This window comes from Hypanus sabinus, chromosome 15 (assembly GCF_030144855.1).
Source record: "Hypanus sabinus isolate sHypSab1 chromosome 15, sHypSab1.hap1, whole genome shotgun sequence".
In the NCBI taxonomy this organism is placed as follows: Eukaryota; Metazoa; Chordata; class Chondrichthyes; order Myliobatiformes; family Dasyatidae; genus Hypanus; species Hypanus sabinus.
In genome coordinates this window covers 80,346,183-80,363,051 of record NC_082720.1, presented here as the reverse complement: position 1 = coordinate 80,363,051, position 16,869 = coordinate 80,346,183, and the positions used below count along the sequence as shown (strand labels likewise).

Sequence of the window (16,869 nt, the reverse complement as noted above, 5' to 3'; positions counted from 1 at the left end):
CATTGTTAGTGCTGGAGAATACAATTTGACATAATTAAGCTTGAACATTTGAACAAGTGGCTGCTTACATATTACTTAATTTTAAACAGCTGAAACATTAGAAATAAATCATGCTGAAAATGCTTTAATATTTTCCATATTGCAGATGCAAACTCCTCTGAAAATGTAACCTATTGCATATACTGTTACCATGGTAAACATATTTCAATACAAGGAAACACATTTGCTTTTGTAAGCACCAGTTTATGAGAGTGAATGACATTTGGTTACTTAAAATCAGAGAACTTGCACGTTAACATTTCCTTGGGAACTTTTAAGAAAGGAATGCAGAATAAATTCAAACACAATATTACTTCACTCATTGCATATAAAAAACATTTCACTCAGATTAGCTGCAGGGGACATCTGTTCTCCTGATTTACTGCCAACTCTACAGGATGTCCTTGATATTCGGAAAAAGGTTATGGGGCTTTTTTTTAATCATGAGTAAGGTGCATTTCTACTTTGAAGAGCTTCAGTGTTTAATTCGTCTTTTTTTCGCAGAACGGTCAGAAAGTGTTTTGAGTAAGAGTGGCAATATTCTGTTCCGGACTACATACTGGCTACACTGCAGCGGAGCTGTGAACATGGGGGCTACAAGCAATTCAGAATTAAATCGAACCTCATCATTCTATTATTAAATATGAAGAAAGTAAGATGAGAAATTGTTTACATGTGTTAAAAGACAATTAAATTTTCCATATATATTTGTATGGCATTTCAATAAACATTTGCAAATATTTCATTGATAATTTTGATGTGTAAACTCATTGCAGAACTATTCTTGCCTATTGTCACTGGACAGCACGGTAGTGCAGTGGTTAGCACAATGTTTTACAGTACAGGCAATCCAGGTTCAATGCCCGCCACTGCCTCTAAGGAGTTTAAAAGATCCCCCCCATGACCTCATGGGTTTCCTCTGGTAGATGTCCCAGTTAATAAGTTAATTGGTCATTGTCGATTGTCCAGTGATTAGGCTAGTGTGTAAACAGGTGGGTTTTGCTGGGTGGCAACATCATACCTCTAAATTAATAAATAATTTAAATAAAATATACTTCCACGTGTACAGTCAGATTCACTTTTGACCTTGTGCAAACTAGATAGCTCACATCAGCAACTCATGCATGACCAACATGCCATACCCACCACAACTCACTGTAAAACGTATGAATGTATTGCTATTCACATTTGAATCTACAACAGGATATCAACTGATTGAACGCTGGTCTCTCTATATCAAAAGTCAAGCCTAATTAAGACTCTAATGACCATCCACATTAGTTAGGTTTGGATTTGACAATTTAAAATTGTGACTTGCCATAAACAATGTTGCACTTATTAATATTAAAATAAATTACTTACTGAACTGTCCTATCCCTCTGAATTACAACTAGTTTTTTAAATAAATCAGTTAAAATTTTCCCCCAATCTTTGTTTTTTTTAGGTTAGTTTGTTTTAGTTTGTTTTTTTTCTTTTTCTATTTTTTTATAATTATAATTATCTTTGTCATGGTTAATTACTAAGAGATTGGGAGCTTAGACTCCATTTGTTACTTGGAAAATGTGTTTCTGCATGTTAACCACTATTAATGTATTCCTGATCTCTACGTATTAGTATTAATATTGTTTATTGGAATCTTAATAAAAAGATTGAAAAAGAAAGTAAAGTTTCCCCAACTTCCGAAGGCAAAACAATAATTAGTTATAAAAGACAAAATTGATTTCTTGAGAGTAATGCCTATTTTTACATTCTACTAGGTATTTTTAGACTAGAGACATACACAAAATTCTGATCCAGTTTATTTTTGGTTAACGTCCATCTCCTAATTATCATTTTAATGAACAATGATAACATGAATTACCATAATTTACATACACACATGAAAAGTAGTTCAGAGAGTAATGGTACTGCTAATCATATTGGTTTAAAACGTTTTACGCTACACTATGGGTTATGGCTTTGAATCCACTGAGAAATCTTCTCCTCAGTGTGATGCTCCTGCAAGAAAAGAAAAGCTTTGAAGAGCTAATCATATTCCTTGTGAGGTATGATCTCGCAGCACAAAAACAGTGCTTTATTGACAATTTATTCAAAGAGCAATGGTATAAAAACCTGATATCTTGGTCTAAAGCAAAGGGTTATTTTCCAATCATATCAGCTAGTTGCAACTCATTAACAAAGTTTGAAGCAGAATAATAGATCATCTCAATCAAGATACATTAATGCTAGAATTTTAAAAGCCTATGAGGAATAGAAGATTAAAAATTTATGAAGTTTCTTAGCTTTAAGTTCGTGAGAAAGAATGTAACCAGACAGAATATTTTATAAGTAAATTTCCACAGAGCCAATAAAAGTATGCAGGAAAATTATTATAGCTCAAAAGTTACAAGGAAGTTCAAAATGTTAATGTTGGTGGTAGAAAGAATGAAATTAAGCTATTCAATGTTGGGGCAGAGGGAGGGCTGGAAATGATTGTGTAGGTGTTAAAGCTAAAAAGGGAAGATTAGATCTATAAAATGAACTTGATCTCCAACTACTATACCTGTGTGGAATAAAGCTGGAAAAAATTACCTCAAATTCAAAATAGCTCCTTGAAAACTTAAGATAATCCTGAGCTTCCAGTCACCATCACAGTAATTCTCTTTCTGTCTCCTATTTTGACATCTTGGACTTTGGCCTCTTATACCAATCCAATGATGGCCACAGAAGCATGAGGAATAGCAACTGCTGGCAGAACTCAGCAGGCTAGGCAGCATCTATGGGAGAAGGAAGTGAAGAGGTTTCAGGCCGAAACCCACAACTCACTTGCAGGGAAGACACAATGCTAGCCTTAGGATTGGACATTGAATTCAATAAATAATGTTCTGATAAAACCATTTCAAGTTTGTGTCAGAACTGGATAACTCTGAGTAGAACTCACTAACCAGAAATGTTATTTGTTTCTCTCTCTGCAAATGCTGCATGAATTGCTGTCCAGGCTGATCAGCTGTGATTAACAAGCCTTCATGCTCTCTCAGCTGGCATTATTCCTGTCATTTAATCTTTCACGTTCTGCACTCTGGCACAAAAATCTCTTTTGTCTCTCTCATCACTCACCCTTCTCTGCAACTTAGAACATAATAGATTTCTAACTTCTAGTTCTAATGAAAAATTATTGCTGTTAAACACTAAGGCACTTCTCACTTCAGATGTTGTCTGACTAATTGAGCATTTCCAGCATTGTCTAAATTTGCAAGTATTCTCACATAATCCTATAAAAATGTTTCCTCAGTTTTGCTTTTACTTGGAACGACTTGCATATCTGAACTTACCCTAGCACTAGATTCAGATTCAGATTCAGTTTATTGTCATTTAGAAACCACAAATACAATGCAGTTAAAAAATGAGACAACGTTCTCCAGGATGATATCACAAAAAAAGCACATAATCAAACAGACCACACAAGAAAAACCACATAATGTTTGGTAATCCCCCAATCCAGAGTCCGAAGAGGCTGCTGCGTATCAATATCGCGCCACCATCTTAGCGCGTTCCCCGGAAAGGAGCTCCAAACCCAACAGACAAAACAAGACTACCCAGACACACCAAGTCAAGAGACCAGCACTACCACCCAACAAACCAAAAACCTACACAAAACCACATAGTTATAGTTAACATTTAGTTGCAACAGTGCAGACAATACCATAATTGATAAAAGACTAACTGACAAATACCACATAATTTAACATATAGTTCCAACAGTACAAAGCAATTCCATAATCTGATAAATAGCAGACCATAGCACAGTAAAAAAAAGTCTCAAAGATTAACTCAACTATTAATCTTGTTTAAAATTTTCAAATCCCACTATTGCTAGAAAGTAAATAGTAGCATCTCCATTTTACTTAATCTCTGTGATAATTTGATGCATTGCCATAATTATGTTACAGTAGGTGGTCCTACTCTTACAGACTTCTGCTACTTTGCTGCCACTGTTGACATTTCCTGCCCATTAGGACAATAAAGACCAAATTAGGTGGATTCCCATCCTTCTCATTAGTTGCTCTATCTTAGTCTTGATTACCCATGATTTTGCTGTGTAGTCTTTACTAATAACCTTAGCTTGGTTCTCGCTCCTCATAAATGCACCATATACACCAACTGCTTATCCTAACCACAAATTGAGCAATAATTAAGTAAAGATGTTTTCACTTTTCTTAGGGCAGCCTGTTGTTCCCACACTTGTGTTTGGTCTTTTGGCAGATACATTTTCTTTTGTTTGACTTGTAGCTTCTTTAGGTGCATTAGTGGTGATTTCATGTCTACCTTAAGCAGTATTGTTCTGTAGAATCATCAACCTAGATCTAAATGGTTTGATCAGGAAATAAAAATTTTAAAGCAGAAGTACAAAAACAGACATTGGTTGAAATTTTCAAGAGCTTTGGATTGTGTGGTTTTGTGTTTTATTGAATAATAGTTTCTAACTAATGAAAATACTAAGTTGATGCCTCAGAGTTATTGAGGAGAAAACTGTCCAAATTTGTTAATAACCCAAGATTACAAAATTGCACAAAGCATGGATACAGGATATATCGTATGACCAGAATTCCATAAAAGTCAAGCCAATTGGGTAAAATAATCTTATACTTCTTCATGAATATTGGGGGCACAGTGATGGTTTATAGACAATTAGGGCTACAAATGACAGAGCAGGCACAGTGGGCCAAACTCAATATTGGTGAGGAGTTTGCACTTGAAGTCAAAGAATGGTGACTGGAAGCAGAACAGATGAAGTACACTCTTAACAGCCCCAACCAAAACGTAAACTAAGTTAATTCAAGATAAATGGTAATAGAGAAAGCAGAAACCTGGGGAAGGTAACAAGATCTTGTCAAAGACACTGAACATGCCTCAGAGCTCAGTGCATTCCAGCATGAAAAAGTGGAAAAAGTATGAAGGCACAATCACACTGCATCGGACAGGCCGCCCGTCTAAACTGAATCGCTGAAGAATAATGGCATTTGTAAGAGGTTACTGTGGCACCAGCAGACACTCTAAGTGAGCTGCAGAAGTCAATGGCTGTAACTGGAGACTAAGTTCACTGCTCCACAATCTCCAGAACCTTGCAGAAAAAGGGTATTTTGGGCAGAATGGCAAGGGAGAAGCTCTGGCTTAAAAAAAAGGCATATCATTTTCTGTATTGCCAAGACTTGGGAAGCGTCACTTAGAAGATACCGTAAAGATGTGGAAGAAGGTCTTGTGGTTGGATGAGACATCGTTGCTGAAGTGGCCTACTACTGTTGTAACATCAACGAACATAATGATATGGGTTGAGCTGGATCTGGTAGTGCAGTCATTAGAGTAAAGTCAGCAGCATGTTTAGCAGCGGGCTGAGCACACAGCCTGGTTGGGGTGGGGGAACAGTGCTCAGCACAACAGAGCTTTGAGATGTTGCTGCCAATTTGGACTGACTGGGGTCTTTCTATCAAGAAGTCTAAGATCAAATTACAAAGAGGGGCGTGGATTCCCATCAAAGACAGTTTACCCACAGCCCGAGGGATGATCGTGTTAAACACCGTGTGAAGTTGCTGAACAACATTTTGATGTAGGAGGCATCATTTTCTAAGTAGGATAGGACGAAGTGGAGAGCTGAAGCTATGGCATCATCAGTGGACTGGTTTGAGTGATTCTCAGTAACTCCAGTTGAACTCTGTCCTTTTGTGTGTTTCCCCCCAGCTGTCAGTCTGTGGTTTTGTATTGCCATGTGTTCCTGTCCCCGCTCCTGCTCTACTCCGGCCCCTGTATTACTAAGTACTCCGTCTCTCACCTGTTTCTTCTTATTATTGCTGCCACCTGTGTCTCATTGTGCTCCACATATCATCTGCCTCTCTGTTTATTGCTCAGTGTATTTCAGTCCTGTGTTTTCACCTGTTTATTGCCAGATCGTGCCAGTGAATTTTCCTGAGCCTTTCCAGTATTTGTATCTGTACTCTGTCCATCTGAACATTGACTCTGCCTGTTTCCTGATTCTGTTTTTGGATTTCTCTGGATGTTTTGATCTCTGCCTGAACTTTGATGCCGACTTTGTTTGCACCTTGGGATTTGTTACTCCATTAATATCACAGGGTGCACAGTACTGGGTCTGCGATTGGATCCCTGCTCCAGTGTCCTGACAGTGATAGGCAACTTGGAAAGGGTCCAATCTAGCTGGAAGGTGGAATTTTTATGATCCATTACCATCCATTCAAAACAGTTCTGACTGGTGAAGTCAGAGCTACTGTGTGGTAATTATTTAGGTCAGCTCCCATCGCTCTCTTGGGCAACAGAATCATGGTGGCTGTCCTGAAACCTGCAGAGACAGTAGACTGTTACAAAGGGATAGTAAAGAAGTCCATTAAGATCACTGTTAGCTGGGCTGAACAATCCCTCAGCACCTGACCAGGTATGTTGTCTGGCCCCACTGTTTTGTGTGTGGGTTTACCCTGGCTAATATCCTCCTCAATTTGGCTGTGGCCAGACAGGATTACTGACACTTAGGGTGAACTTGTAATCTGTTAAGATTTATATACATTGATACATGTTCAGGTCCCTGGCATCACAAAGGTGTCTTTGAATTTTCTGTGAGTACTTGTGATTTGCTGGACGTGTATAGAACTGGACAAACTTCTCAGAAACCCTGAAATAGATCACAGATATTTGTGGATCACCTGAGGTGTCAATATTTATGAGGACAGGGAGGAGTGATAATCAGAAATAGCTTACAGTGCCTCCTAAAGCATTGAATCAGAGCCCTTATTGCCCATTATCTCCAGCAGGGTTAGAAGTAAAGCTTGTTTAATCCTGATGACATGAATAACATTAAAGCTATTGGTGCAAGGAAGACAGGACATGAAAATGTATGAGGGAAAGAAATATTAATTCCAAGTTAATTTTCAGGATTTAACCCTTCCAAAAACTTATTTCTGAATTTATCTCTGGAATCATAACTGCACTTATCTCCACATATTGGCTTTATACACATTTCTAGCAAGTCTGATTTTTAAAAAATTATGTGTAATAATTTTAGAAATAATGTACAATAAAAGTTATACTTTTTAAAGGATATCAAAATTAGATCAGGGTCCACACTGGACAGAGTCAATTCCAAGTGATGTCATCAATAATTGTTTAAAGCTTGGAAAGGAGCTCATAACATTGAGTGTTATTGGTACCAGAAGCAAATCTGTACACTGAACAATTCATTAGATAGAACAAAGCATTTGGGGAACAAGGTACTTCATCATATAAATCAGCCTTGTTCAATAGCTCATTTTATAAAAACCTGTTAACATTATACCCTCAATAAATATACACATTTAAAATATTAACAAATTGAATGATTCTAGTTAAACTGTGATAAAATACAAATCCAAACACTCAATGTGTTATTTGTAATTAAATACAAACAGTTCAATTTGTTGCTAGGAAGTTCATACAAATTTATGATTTTTTTTAAAAAAAGGATTATTGTGAAAATCTAAAACTATAATAGTTCAATACAAAGAGGTGGTTTGGTATTACAGCTCATATTGTCTCATTTACATGAGAGGATAGGAAAGGTAGTCTCTCCTAGGTCTGAGAAACAAATGACACATTAGCCATGTTCTCGCTCAAAATTCCAAAATCAAACTTTTCAAATTGCTAAACAGGAATAGCTGACTAAGATCTAGATCATTCCAAACACACTGCAGTTTTGTTTCTGTACAATTTATCATAAAGTTTACTTCCTACGTGAAACTGTCCTTAAGGCTTCTGGGAAGGAATTGTTTATAGCATTTGAAATGAATGAGTTAAAGGCCATTCATTTCTGAAGCTGCTCCTAATTGGATAGATTTACTACAGTCCTCAAAGGGATTCATTTTGTGTCCTAATATGTCCTGAGGACAACTTCAGACACGATTGATGGACCTTTGTATTTCTACTATTCCCACTGGGGGAGATGCAATCCAAGAATCAGGATTATTTGTTATAGGTCAAAGTTTGTTGATATTTTCCACACTTGATTGATCAGTAAACTCTGCAAAATTTGGCACCTCATTCCCTGAGATGTTAAGACCTTTCCAATCCCTTATGGCTTGGACCTGTTGCTCTTTGTCCAAATTGTCCATTTGGCGAACTTTCAGAAGGTAAGATACAGATAATGTGCCTTGCAAACTACGAATGAAATACCTGGTGATATAAACAAAGATACTGTAAGAAAACTATTTCTAATGTATACTATGTTAAAATAAAAGTAATCAAAAATGAGTTTTGTTCAATTTTATCAACCTTATGTAAACACATTGCAATGTCCAGTTTGCTCATGTAAAACCATACAATTCCATGGAGTGATGAGTGCTCCAGTAGTTCATGAGATATTTAAAAAGTAATGGTAACCCTCAAAAATGGATGGAAGATTAAAATACCAGAATTATGAAAACACACCCTAAACCACCTCAAACTCTCCCATTTACAATCCAATGGATGTAAGGTCATGGGCAATGACAAACCATCTACAGCAAGCTGATCATCAACTAAAACTTGTTAAGGAGTTTTTGAGCTCCGAATTTTATGAATCTCGCGCCCCAAGAAACTCAGCCGTTACTAGGGGATAAGAATAACACAGATCACCAGGTATGTATTTTTACAGTAGTTTATGGAAGAGTATTTCTACAAGGCTCTGACTGCTTTTGCCTCATGTCCCATTCCCTGCACATTCCCAGTCTCCCTTATTACTGGGTCCCTGACAGCACCAACTCTTCATCTTCCCCAATTCCCGCTAAATTACTTCAAAGTTCAAAATAAATTTACTATCAAAATATGTATATTTTACTATTTACAATCTTGAGATAAATTTTCCTGCAAGCAGTTACGGGAAAGGAATATAATAGAACTTTATGGAAAACTATACATTAACAGACAAAGACTGACAAATATTAATGACAAACAAAAAACCTATGTTATTCCCATTCCATCCCCATCTCATTTTAACCCACACCACTCTCAATCTTTTGAAGCTATTCTCAGTTATTCTGAAATGAAAATGATGGATTACCTTGGTAACACAGCCAGGATTGGTGTGGTAAGACAGATGAGGTAGAAGAGTGGATCAGTCATCTGACGCTGCATTATCCAATAAGGATTTGACGGACTGTTGCAGGTCACACAGAAGGTACTATAAACAAGTGTAATTGTAAAGAATAGTACAATGCTCCCAATCATGGAAGCCCAATGTAGGAAGGTCTGTTAAAAAGAAGAGTGAAATCATAAAGAATAAATTATTTAAGCCTATTATTTCAGGCAAATGCACACATATATGTTGCTGAATAGCAATCTTTTCTTCAGATGTAATGGTGAAGAAAATAGACAAACTGGTCTAATTCCCTGGCCCTCTGCCTCTTACAGCACACTACAATTTTTAAAGCTTTGATGATGTGGTTTGGGGGTTGGGTTGGTGGTAGAGCATAAACAGTAACAATGTCTTAAACTCAATCAAATGTGACTTGGTGATATCCTTCTGGACTCTTATCAAAATTATCTGAATAATATTCAATTTTAACACCTTTGTATGACATCAGGATGCAATTATGCCTACAGATTTCAAAGAGAAGGCAGTAGGTGCTGATCTTAGAGGCCTAGTGGAATATAGAACATTAAAACATTAGAAAGCTTTTGATAAAAGCAGATCATTCAGCCCAATAAAGCTTGCCAAATTCCTATTCACAAAGAGTGTTGAAATAATTATCAAGTTTTCTACTCTCAACTACACAACTTGGTAGTTTGCTCCGTGTTTCCACAAGTCACTGTTTAAAAAAATGTTTCCTGATGTTAGTTTGAAATCTCCCTTTAACCAGCCTCCACCTATGGCCCTGTGTCCTCACTGATGGATTAATTTTGAAGTGGCAGCTGGCATCCACCTTACTTAGATCCTTTATGATTTCGAACCCTTCTATCATGTCTCCTCCTATTCTATGTCTACTTAGGCTAAAAAGATTATTTCATCATAGTTCATACTCTGCAAACCTGAAATGAGTCTCATTGAACTTTCTCTGAACTTTCTCTAGTGCCTTGACATCCCATATAATAGCTGACATTCTCCAATCCAGACAACATGCTGGTGTACCACTTCTGTACCATCTCCAAAGCCTCTATGTCCTTCCTGAAAGGATAAACCAATTGCATCCACACCAAACCTTTACACAGTTGCAACATATCTTCTCAACTTTAAAATCAACACCTTAAACAACAAAGGCAAGTATGCCGTACCCCACCTTCAGCATCCTTTCTGCAAGTGGTACAACTTTCAGAGACCTATAGATTTGCTCAAGATCCCTGTTTACTCCTAACCCAGAAAAATTTGTTGCTTTTCAGGTACAATACCCACCAACTAATGTCTCTTTGCTGAATAGGTGCCTGACAATGATATTAGCTTCAGAGAAGCTATTGTATTCCTGGAGTGACCTGCAAATTTGCAAATTTAAAGTGCTCCAATTCCATACAGTGTATGATGGATAGGTTGTTTTCGGGGGGTGGGGGGGGGGGGGGGGTTGACAAGTGTTCTGTGAAACACAGTTAGTTTAGGAAATGGACCTCAGAGTACTTATTTAATTCTAGCCAGAGGACAGTGATCAGCAGAACACCTAAAAGAAGGTAGTTTGCATTAATTCTGAACAATTAATAAATGCCACGTTTGTTCACTTCAATATTTTTATGCATCTTTGAAATGGCATCACATTAAGCAAACAATTTAAAAATAAATAACCCTTTTGAGGCATGTGCACTTTTCTAATCTTATGAACTCAACTCTGAACTATATAGACTCGCTTTCAAGGACCCTACAACTAATGTTCTTGGTATTATTTATTTGTATCACCACTATTACTTGATTTTTTTTTGTATTTGCACAGCTTGACTTCTTTTGCATGTTGGTTGTTTGTCAGTTTTTGTGTGTTGTTTTTCATTGATTCTATTGTATTTCTTTGTTCTATTGTGAATGCCTGCAAGACAATGAATCAGGATAGTATACGGTGATATATACGTATTTAGTTAATAAAGTTATTTTGCATTTTTAACTATTATATGGAAATTTAGTTAATCTTCTTAATAGAAAACATATAACCCTATTTCCAGTGGGAAGGACTGACTTCATGTTTTACTTCTAATGGTCTGTATTTGTTCCGGGAAAATTCAGCTACGGCTAACTTGGTATTACCCCTGTTTACAAGCCTCTCTCTAGAAATTCGTGTACAAAAGTTAGGGTTGATATTGCAGGAAGTGCAGGACTACCAGAAGAAATATTAAATTGAGCTGACTACTTACAAACCCAGAGTCTGACTACTATTTCTCCCTTTCAATCAACATCCATACAAAACAGATTATATTATCATGGTCATATTCATTTTAGCATGAGGTCACTGTGTAGGCTGTGAATCACTATGTTACAACAAAAGCTCACTTTCAAAACTATTTCTCAACTACATGTAGTTTTTACTATTCAAGGCAAAGTGTTATACCATGACAATACTGCATAAATCATACTGCATGCACTTTTTTACTTAAAGTACTAACAGTGATCGATGTCATTTATCTTATTTATTTCTTACAAAGGCAAAATCCATTTATGGTTAATACTCAAAGTAGACTGGCTTTCATTTTCATTTATCTGAGTTAATGGGGCAGACAGAACTGTTTTGCCTCATTAAAGATAGGAATGCTAACAGATGGAAAATTACTGCTAAAAGCCCATATTATCACCATCATGGCGCAGGCGAGTCAACACTACAACATTTCAACATTCCATTCAGCTTTCTTACCTGAGCATACCTTGCCATATTACCATCTCTAACTGGTGTTGTTATACAAGATAATAGGATTCTTAGCAGAAAACTCAGCTTGTATTTTATTGCCGTCTGCTTGGCTCTATTTTTCTAAGATTCCAACTTACCCAGGTTTTGGTTTCAATTGCTAGATGTGCTAGAGTTGTGAAGAGGGACGCTGTGTTCATTGGCGTGCCAAATGTAAATACATCAATATTTGAATCTCGGTAAGTCTTGAAATAAAAACAAGAATAGTTTCTAGTAAATGGAAAGCATGAACTTGTTCAAGGATAACAGGACAGTATAGAATGGCACGAGTACTTACAAAGTATGGAATGAAAAAGCAGACAAGACTTTGATAAAATGCATCCAGCATAGTGATCCAGAAAGTGCAGCTATTGTAGGCCTGGAAAAGACGTCAGTAAGTTCTACTTGGGTTCTGTTTGGTGACCAAAGACCAAAAAAACAAATTTGTGAGATGCTGGCATTCTTCCCATTTCACTGACTCCATTATCACTCTTCCCAAGTCACCTTAGTTTTGTACATCAGTTTAGACATTAGCCATGAATGTGTGTATTATGTTCAAATACACTAAGTACTAAATTACCACTTTGAAAGAAACATCGAAGGAAGCTGACATGTGCAGAAGAGTGGTCAGAAGGAATCCTTCAATAGGTATTCTTTGTCAGTGAAAAATTAATACACTTCTTCATTTTACAGCACAGAGATGGCAGTATTTTTCATCATTTCAGGGCCTAATCAGTGCTTTTGTTCAAGTGAAATGAAAATTTAGGCTTTGGCCACAGTCTCAGGTTGTATGATGACCAATAGTTCTCTCAGAATCAGAATCACCAAAAGCCAATTCTATGCAATTATCCCATTCATGTTAAAAAGGCTTTACAGTGGATAATTTGATGGTTGCGATTTTGACATTACAACAGAAACTGCACAACAAAAGTGTATCACAGATGTTGAAGGGCTTTGGGGAATCCTTAGTTGGTGAAAAGTGTTTTAGTAAAGAATACATTCCTTGCTTCTCTTCCTGAATATTTTCCACTAAAAGAATAATTCCATAGAGATTAAATCACAAATGTATTAAGAAGCAAAACAAAACAGATTCAGTAACTGTTTGCATTATTAGAAGATAATATTGCTAATATATATTTACCCCTGACTGCTGACTGTATCTGTAAAGTTCAGGAAACTCTAAAAGCATTTCAGCAGAGATCTCCTTGTCCAGTATTCCGCATGTTAATGGAGGAAGGGAGGTGAATAGAAGGTTGAAGAAAATCATCAGCCAATAGTCAATCATTGAAGATCCACTAAAGCCGCAAAAGAACTGGTACCAGAACAGTAGATTCACATAGGCCTAAGAACAAGAATTAGAAAGCTGATTCAGAATTGAAATATTCTCAAGAGCCTCACTCAAAACTATTGGAGTTGCAAACTGGTCTTTAACTAAATATTAGGTAAATGAGAAACAGCTTGAAATTCATCCTATGTAAGTGGAAGCAACGTTCCCCATATAGCTTAATTTTGTGCACAATCATCTAACTGGATGCCACTAGTGACAAGCAGCTAGCTTGCAGCTATAACATGCCCCACTCATTGTTATCAACAGGCTTTGTCAGCTCAGCAGGCTGTGCTGCTGGCACTCTCCACAGCACTTGACCCATTGATGCATGAAAGCCACCAGTTACCAGCCAGGGAGCAAACACCGATGACATAAAGTTAGTCTTGTCAGTTGCTTTAGAGGAAAACCCTTGGTTGTATATCTAAGCTGTGTCCTTCTTTGGATTTTCCACATCTAAAGAGGGTTATGTTAAAAATACACAAAAATATAACATGGAGCCATCTATAACCACTTCAAAATGCACAATTATCTGTTCACTGATTTCAATAGAATGTATTCTCTTCCTTTCTTATTACTTCCTAAAGCTCTTCCTGCCAGACTGCCCCAGCCAACACTTGGACTCCCCTCCCATTCCAGGCCCACCCTTCTGGACTTTCTTCTCCCACATCTGAGAACCACACTGTTATTATCAAACTCTCAATCAGTCATATATCTGTTGCCATTCAGTAACCCGGCTGGCATGGGAAGCTGCCACACGAGGCTGGAACATTAAGATCCCAGCATGTGACAAGGACCTAACTTGATGGTAAGGGATGAGTCAGAATTTCAACAGTTACCAAGAGAATCTTGAATTTGGCAAATTACCAGCCAGAAACAAAGGGAAGTAAAGGCAGTTGCTCATAATACTATCAGTCCATTCATTGGATGATTCTACCTTTGCTGCAACAATTGGATATCAAGATGTTTTGTAAGATAGGTCCATAAATAATTTTGGTTGAAATAATTATGTTTCAATCCAACCTCAAAACACTTTAACTAACATTTCCCCATTTTTAAAGCAAACACGATCTTCTAATTTGTACAGTTGTTTCAAAACGTTGTTGCATAGCAGGTTGGTTCCGCTGTGGTTTTTCGATCACAGCTCACCACAGTAGAAATATTGCTTGTGCCAAATACAAAGCTGTCTTTCAGTTTAAGGCGACCTGGATGGAAAATGATTTTCATCACAGAAAACAAACTTGCACTAAGTACTTTTTGGGTAAATTTGGTAAATAAAAAGTGGGCTTTGAAGTACTCATGAGATTGTAGGATCTGTCCTAATAATTGACTGTGGTCTAAAAATAGTAGCTAAGATGTACTGAAATCATTTTGCGAAGTATTAGTGCAAAGCTTGATTTGCCATTTGGCTTCCATTTACTCCACCTTTAGAAGTCATTTGGAATATATTCGTAATCTGGTTTGTAAGTACACCTACATATTTTGGAATTTGAACCTACCAGGACAGCCTAGATGGAAAATGGAAAGAAGAAACCAAGAATTCAGCTTATTAAGTAAAGAGCTTAACAATATTAGGAAAAAATCATGGTGATATCAAAATGGCTACAATAAGCATGCCACCTGACTAGCCAAAAGCCAAATTTGTCCACTTACCACATTCTTGTAAAAGTAGTAAATGATCATATTTGCCAAGCGTGCGTAACACCAGTGACCATGTACCAACAGCAGTTTTTTAAGATATTTAAAATGAGATATTGCAAAATCACTGGCCATCACAGCCTGTAAACACAAAAAATATATGTAAGAGTATCTTTCTTCTTCAGTCCACCTAGATTTTTCATCTATCACCTCTCAGCCACTCACTTCATCTCCCCTCCCCTACCCATCTGGCTTCACCGATCACCTCCCAGCTTCTCATTTCATCTCCCCTCCCCTACCCATCTGGCTTCACCGATCACCTCCCAGCTTCTCATTTCATCTCCCCTCCCCTACCCACCTGGCTCTACCTATCACCTTCTCGCTTTGTACTCCTTCTCCCTTCTCTTCTTATCCCGGCTTCCTCCTCCTTTATTTCCAGGCCTGATGAAGGGTCTTGGCCTGAAAATTCAACTATTTATTCCTTTCCATAGATGCTGCCTAACCTGCCGAATTCCTCCAGCATTTTGTAAGTGTTCACTGCTTAGTTTATTTCCTTTTCTCCAACACTAAACACTCCTCAGGCCAGTTTTTTTTTTCATTTAAAATCTAAGAAAAAACTGGGCTGATCATCATTGTATGTTCTTCTTTTTGATTCAGTCAAGGGGTGTGGGCTTCACAGGTGGATCCACATTTATTGCCATCTCTAATTGTCCCTGAGAAGGTGGCATTGAGCACACTTTTTGAACCACTGAATATATTGACAATGCTATTAGGGAAGGAGTACCAGGATTTTGACCCAGTGGTGGTGAGGGAACAGCAATATTTTTCCAAGTCAGAATGGCCTGTGCTTGGAGGGATATATCCTAGAGGTGCCCTCACGTTTTTGCTGCCTTGTCCTTCTAACTGGTTGAGTTGGTGTTTAGGAAAAAGCTGTCTAAGTAGTCTTGGAGAGTTTATCCAATATATCATGGTACCAAACTGCTGCTACTGAGTGAGTGAATGGTTGAAGGTAGGATATCTATCAATGGCTTCTTGTGTCGTTGAGGTTGCATTCATCCCAGTATCCCATCATATTGCTTGAGGCTTGTAGATCATGGATTAACTTTGGGAAGTTAGGAGGTGAGTTACTTACCACAGGTTTCATAGCCTCTGACCTACACTTGTAGACATATTGTGTAGTTGACTACTCTAGTTCAGTTTCTTGTCAATGGTATCCCTTAGGATACTGATAGCTGGGGTTCAATGATGGATAGCTGAATATTCTCGTTGGCACTTGTGTGTTACAAATATTACTTGCTACTCTCAGCCGAGACCTGAACTAATGTCAGGTCTTGCTACATTTGGTTGAGGATTGCTTCATTATCTGAGCCATCACAAATGGCCCTAGACTTTCTGCAATCATAAGCTGAACACACATATTTCTGAGCTTATAATTAATGAAGCAACTGAAAATGGTTAGACATTGAGCACTATCCTAGGGAATTTCTGCAATGTTATTCTGTGCCGAGATGATTTTACTCTAACCTCCACTTCAATGTCTTCTATTGTGATCATCTATGATTTGAATCAATGTAAGATTTCCTCCTCATTCCCATATACTTCAGTTTAACCAGAGCTCCTTCATGTCATACACAATCATATGCTTCCCTAGTATTCAGGATAGTTACTATCAATTCACAGTGTCAACCTTAATAGAACTTCTCTTAACTTTAAAAGATCTATATTAGGTCTTGATTCAGGACAGAATGTAGTTATCCAATCTGTTTATCCACTCTGCACTGACATTATCACACATTTCTGGCATCTTTCTCTTAAGTCATTTTTGCACCCTCTTCGTGTGCCCCCACATCATTTTCGCAAGCTGGTAAACACAATTCAACCTTGTCAGTACTGTACAGGGTATTCAAATGTTATTAAAGGAAATCACAGCATTAATACGAATATATAGTACCATAATGAAAGAGGAGAATGAACATTCTGTCCATGATTTATCAAATATTTTGCCAGCATCAATTATTCTTTTCCTGC

At 37.4% G+C, this 16,869-nt stretch overlaps 1 protein-coding gene across 1 annotated transcript in view; it reads right to left on the bottom strand.

Annotated features, from left to right (window-relative positions):
- Nucleotides 1-7,360: 7,360 nt before the first annotated feature.
- The window catches only part of atp10b (ATPase phospholipid transporting 10B), a 95,798-nt gene continuing 86,289 nt past the window's right edge, over nucleotides 7,361-16,869 (bottom strand). The window contains exons 17-22 of the mRNA XM_059990577.1: nucleotides 14,857-14,982; nucleotides 13,021-13,221; nucleotides 12,178-12,258; nucleotides 11,981-12,085; nucleotides 9,092-9,279; nucleotides 7,361-8,226 (exon numbers count right to left, since the gene is read on the bottom strand). Coding sequence (XP_059846560.1) covers nucleotides 8,031-8,226; nucleotides 9,092-9,279; nucleotides 11,981-12,085; nucleotides 12,178-12,258; nucleotides 13,021-13,221; nucleotides 14,857-14,982 — 897 coding nt within the window. The 3' untranslated portion in view covers nucleotides 7,361-8,030. The remainder of the gene's footprint in view (nucleotides 8,227-9,091; nucleotides 9,280-11,980; nucleotides 12,086-12,177; nucleotides 12,259-13,020; nucleotides 13,222-14,856; nucleotides 14,983-16,869) is intronic.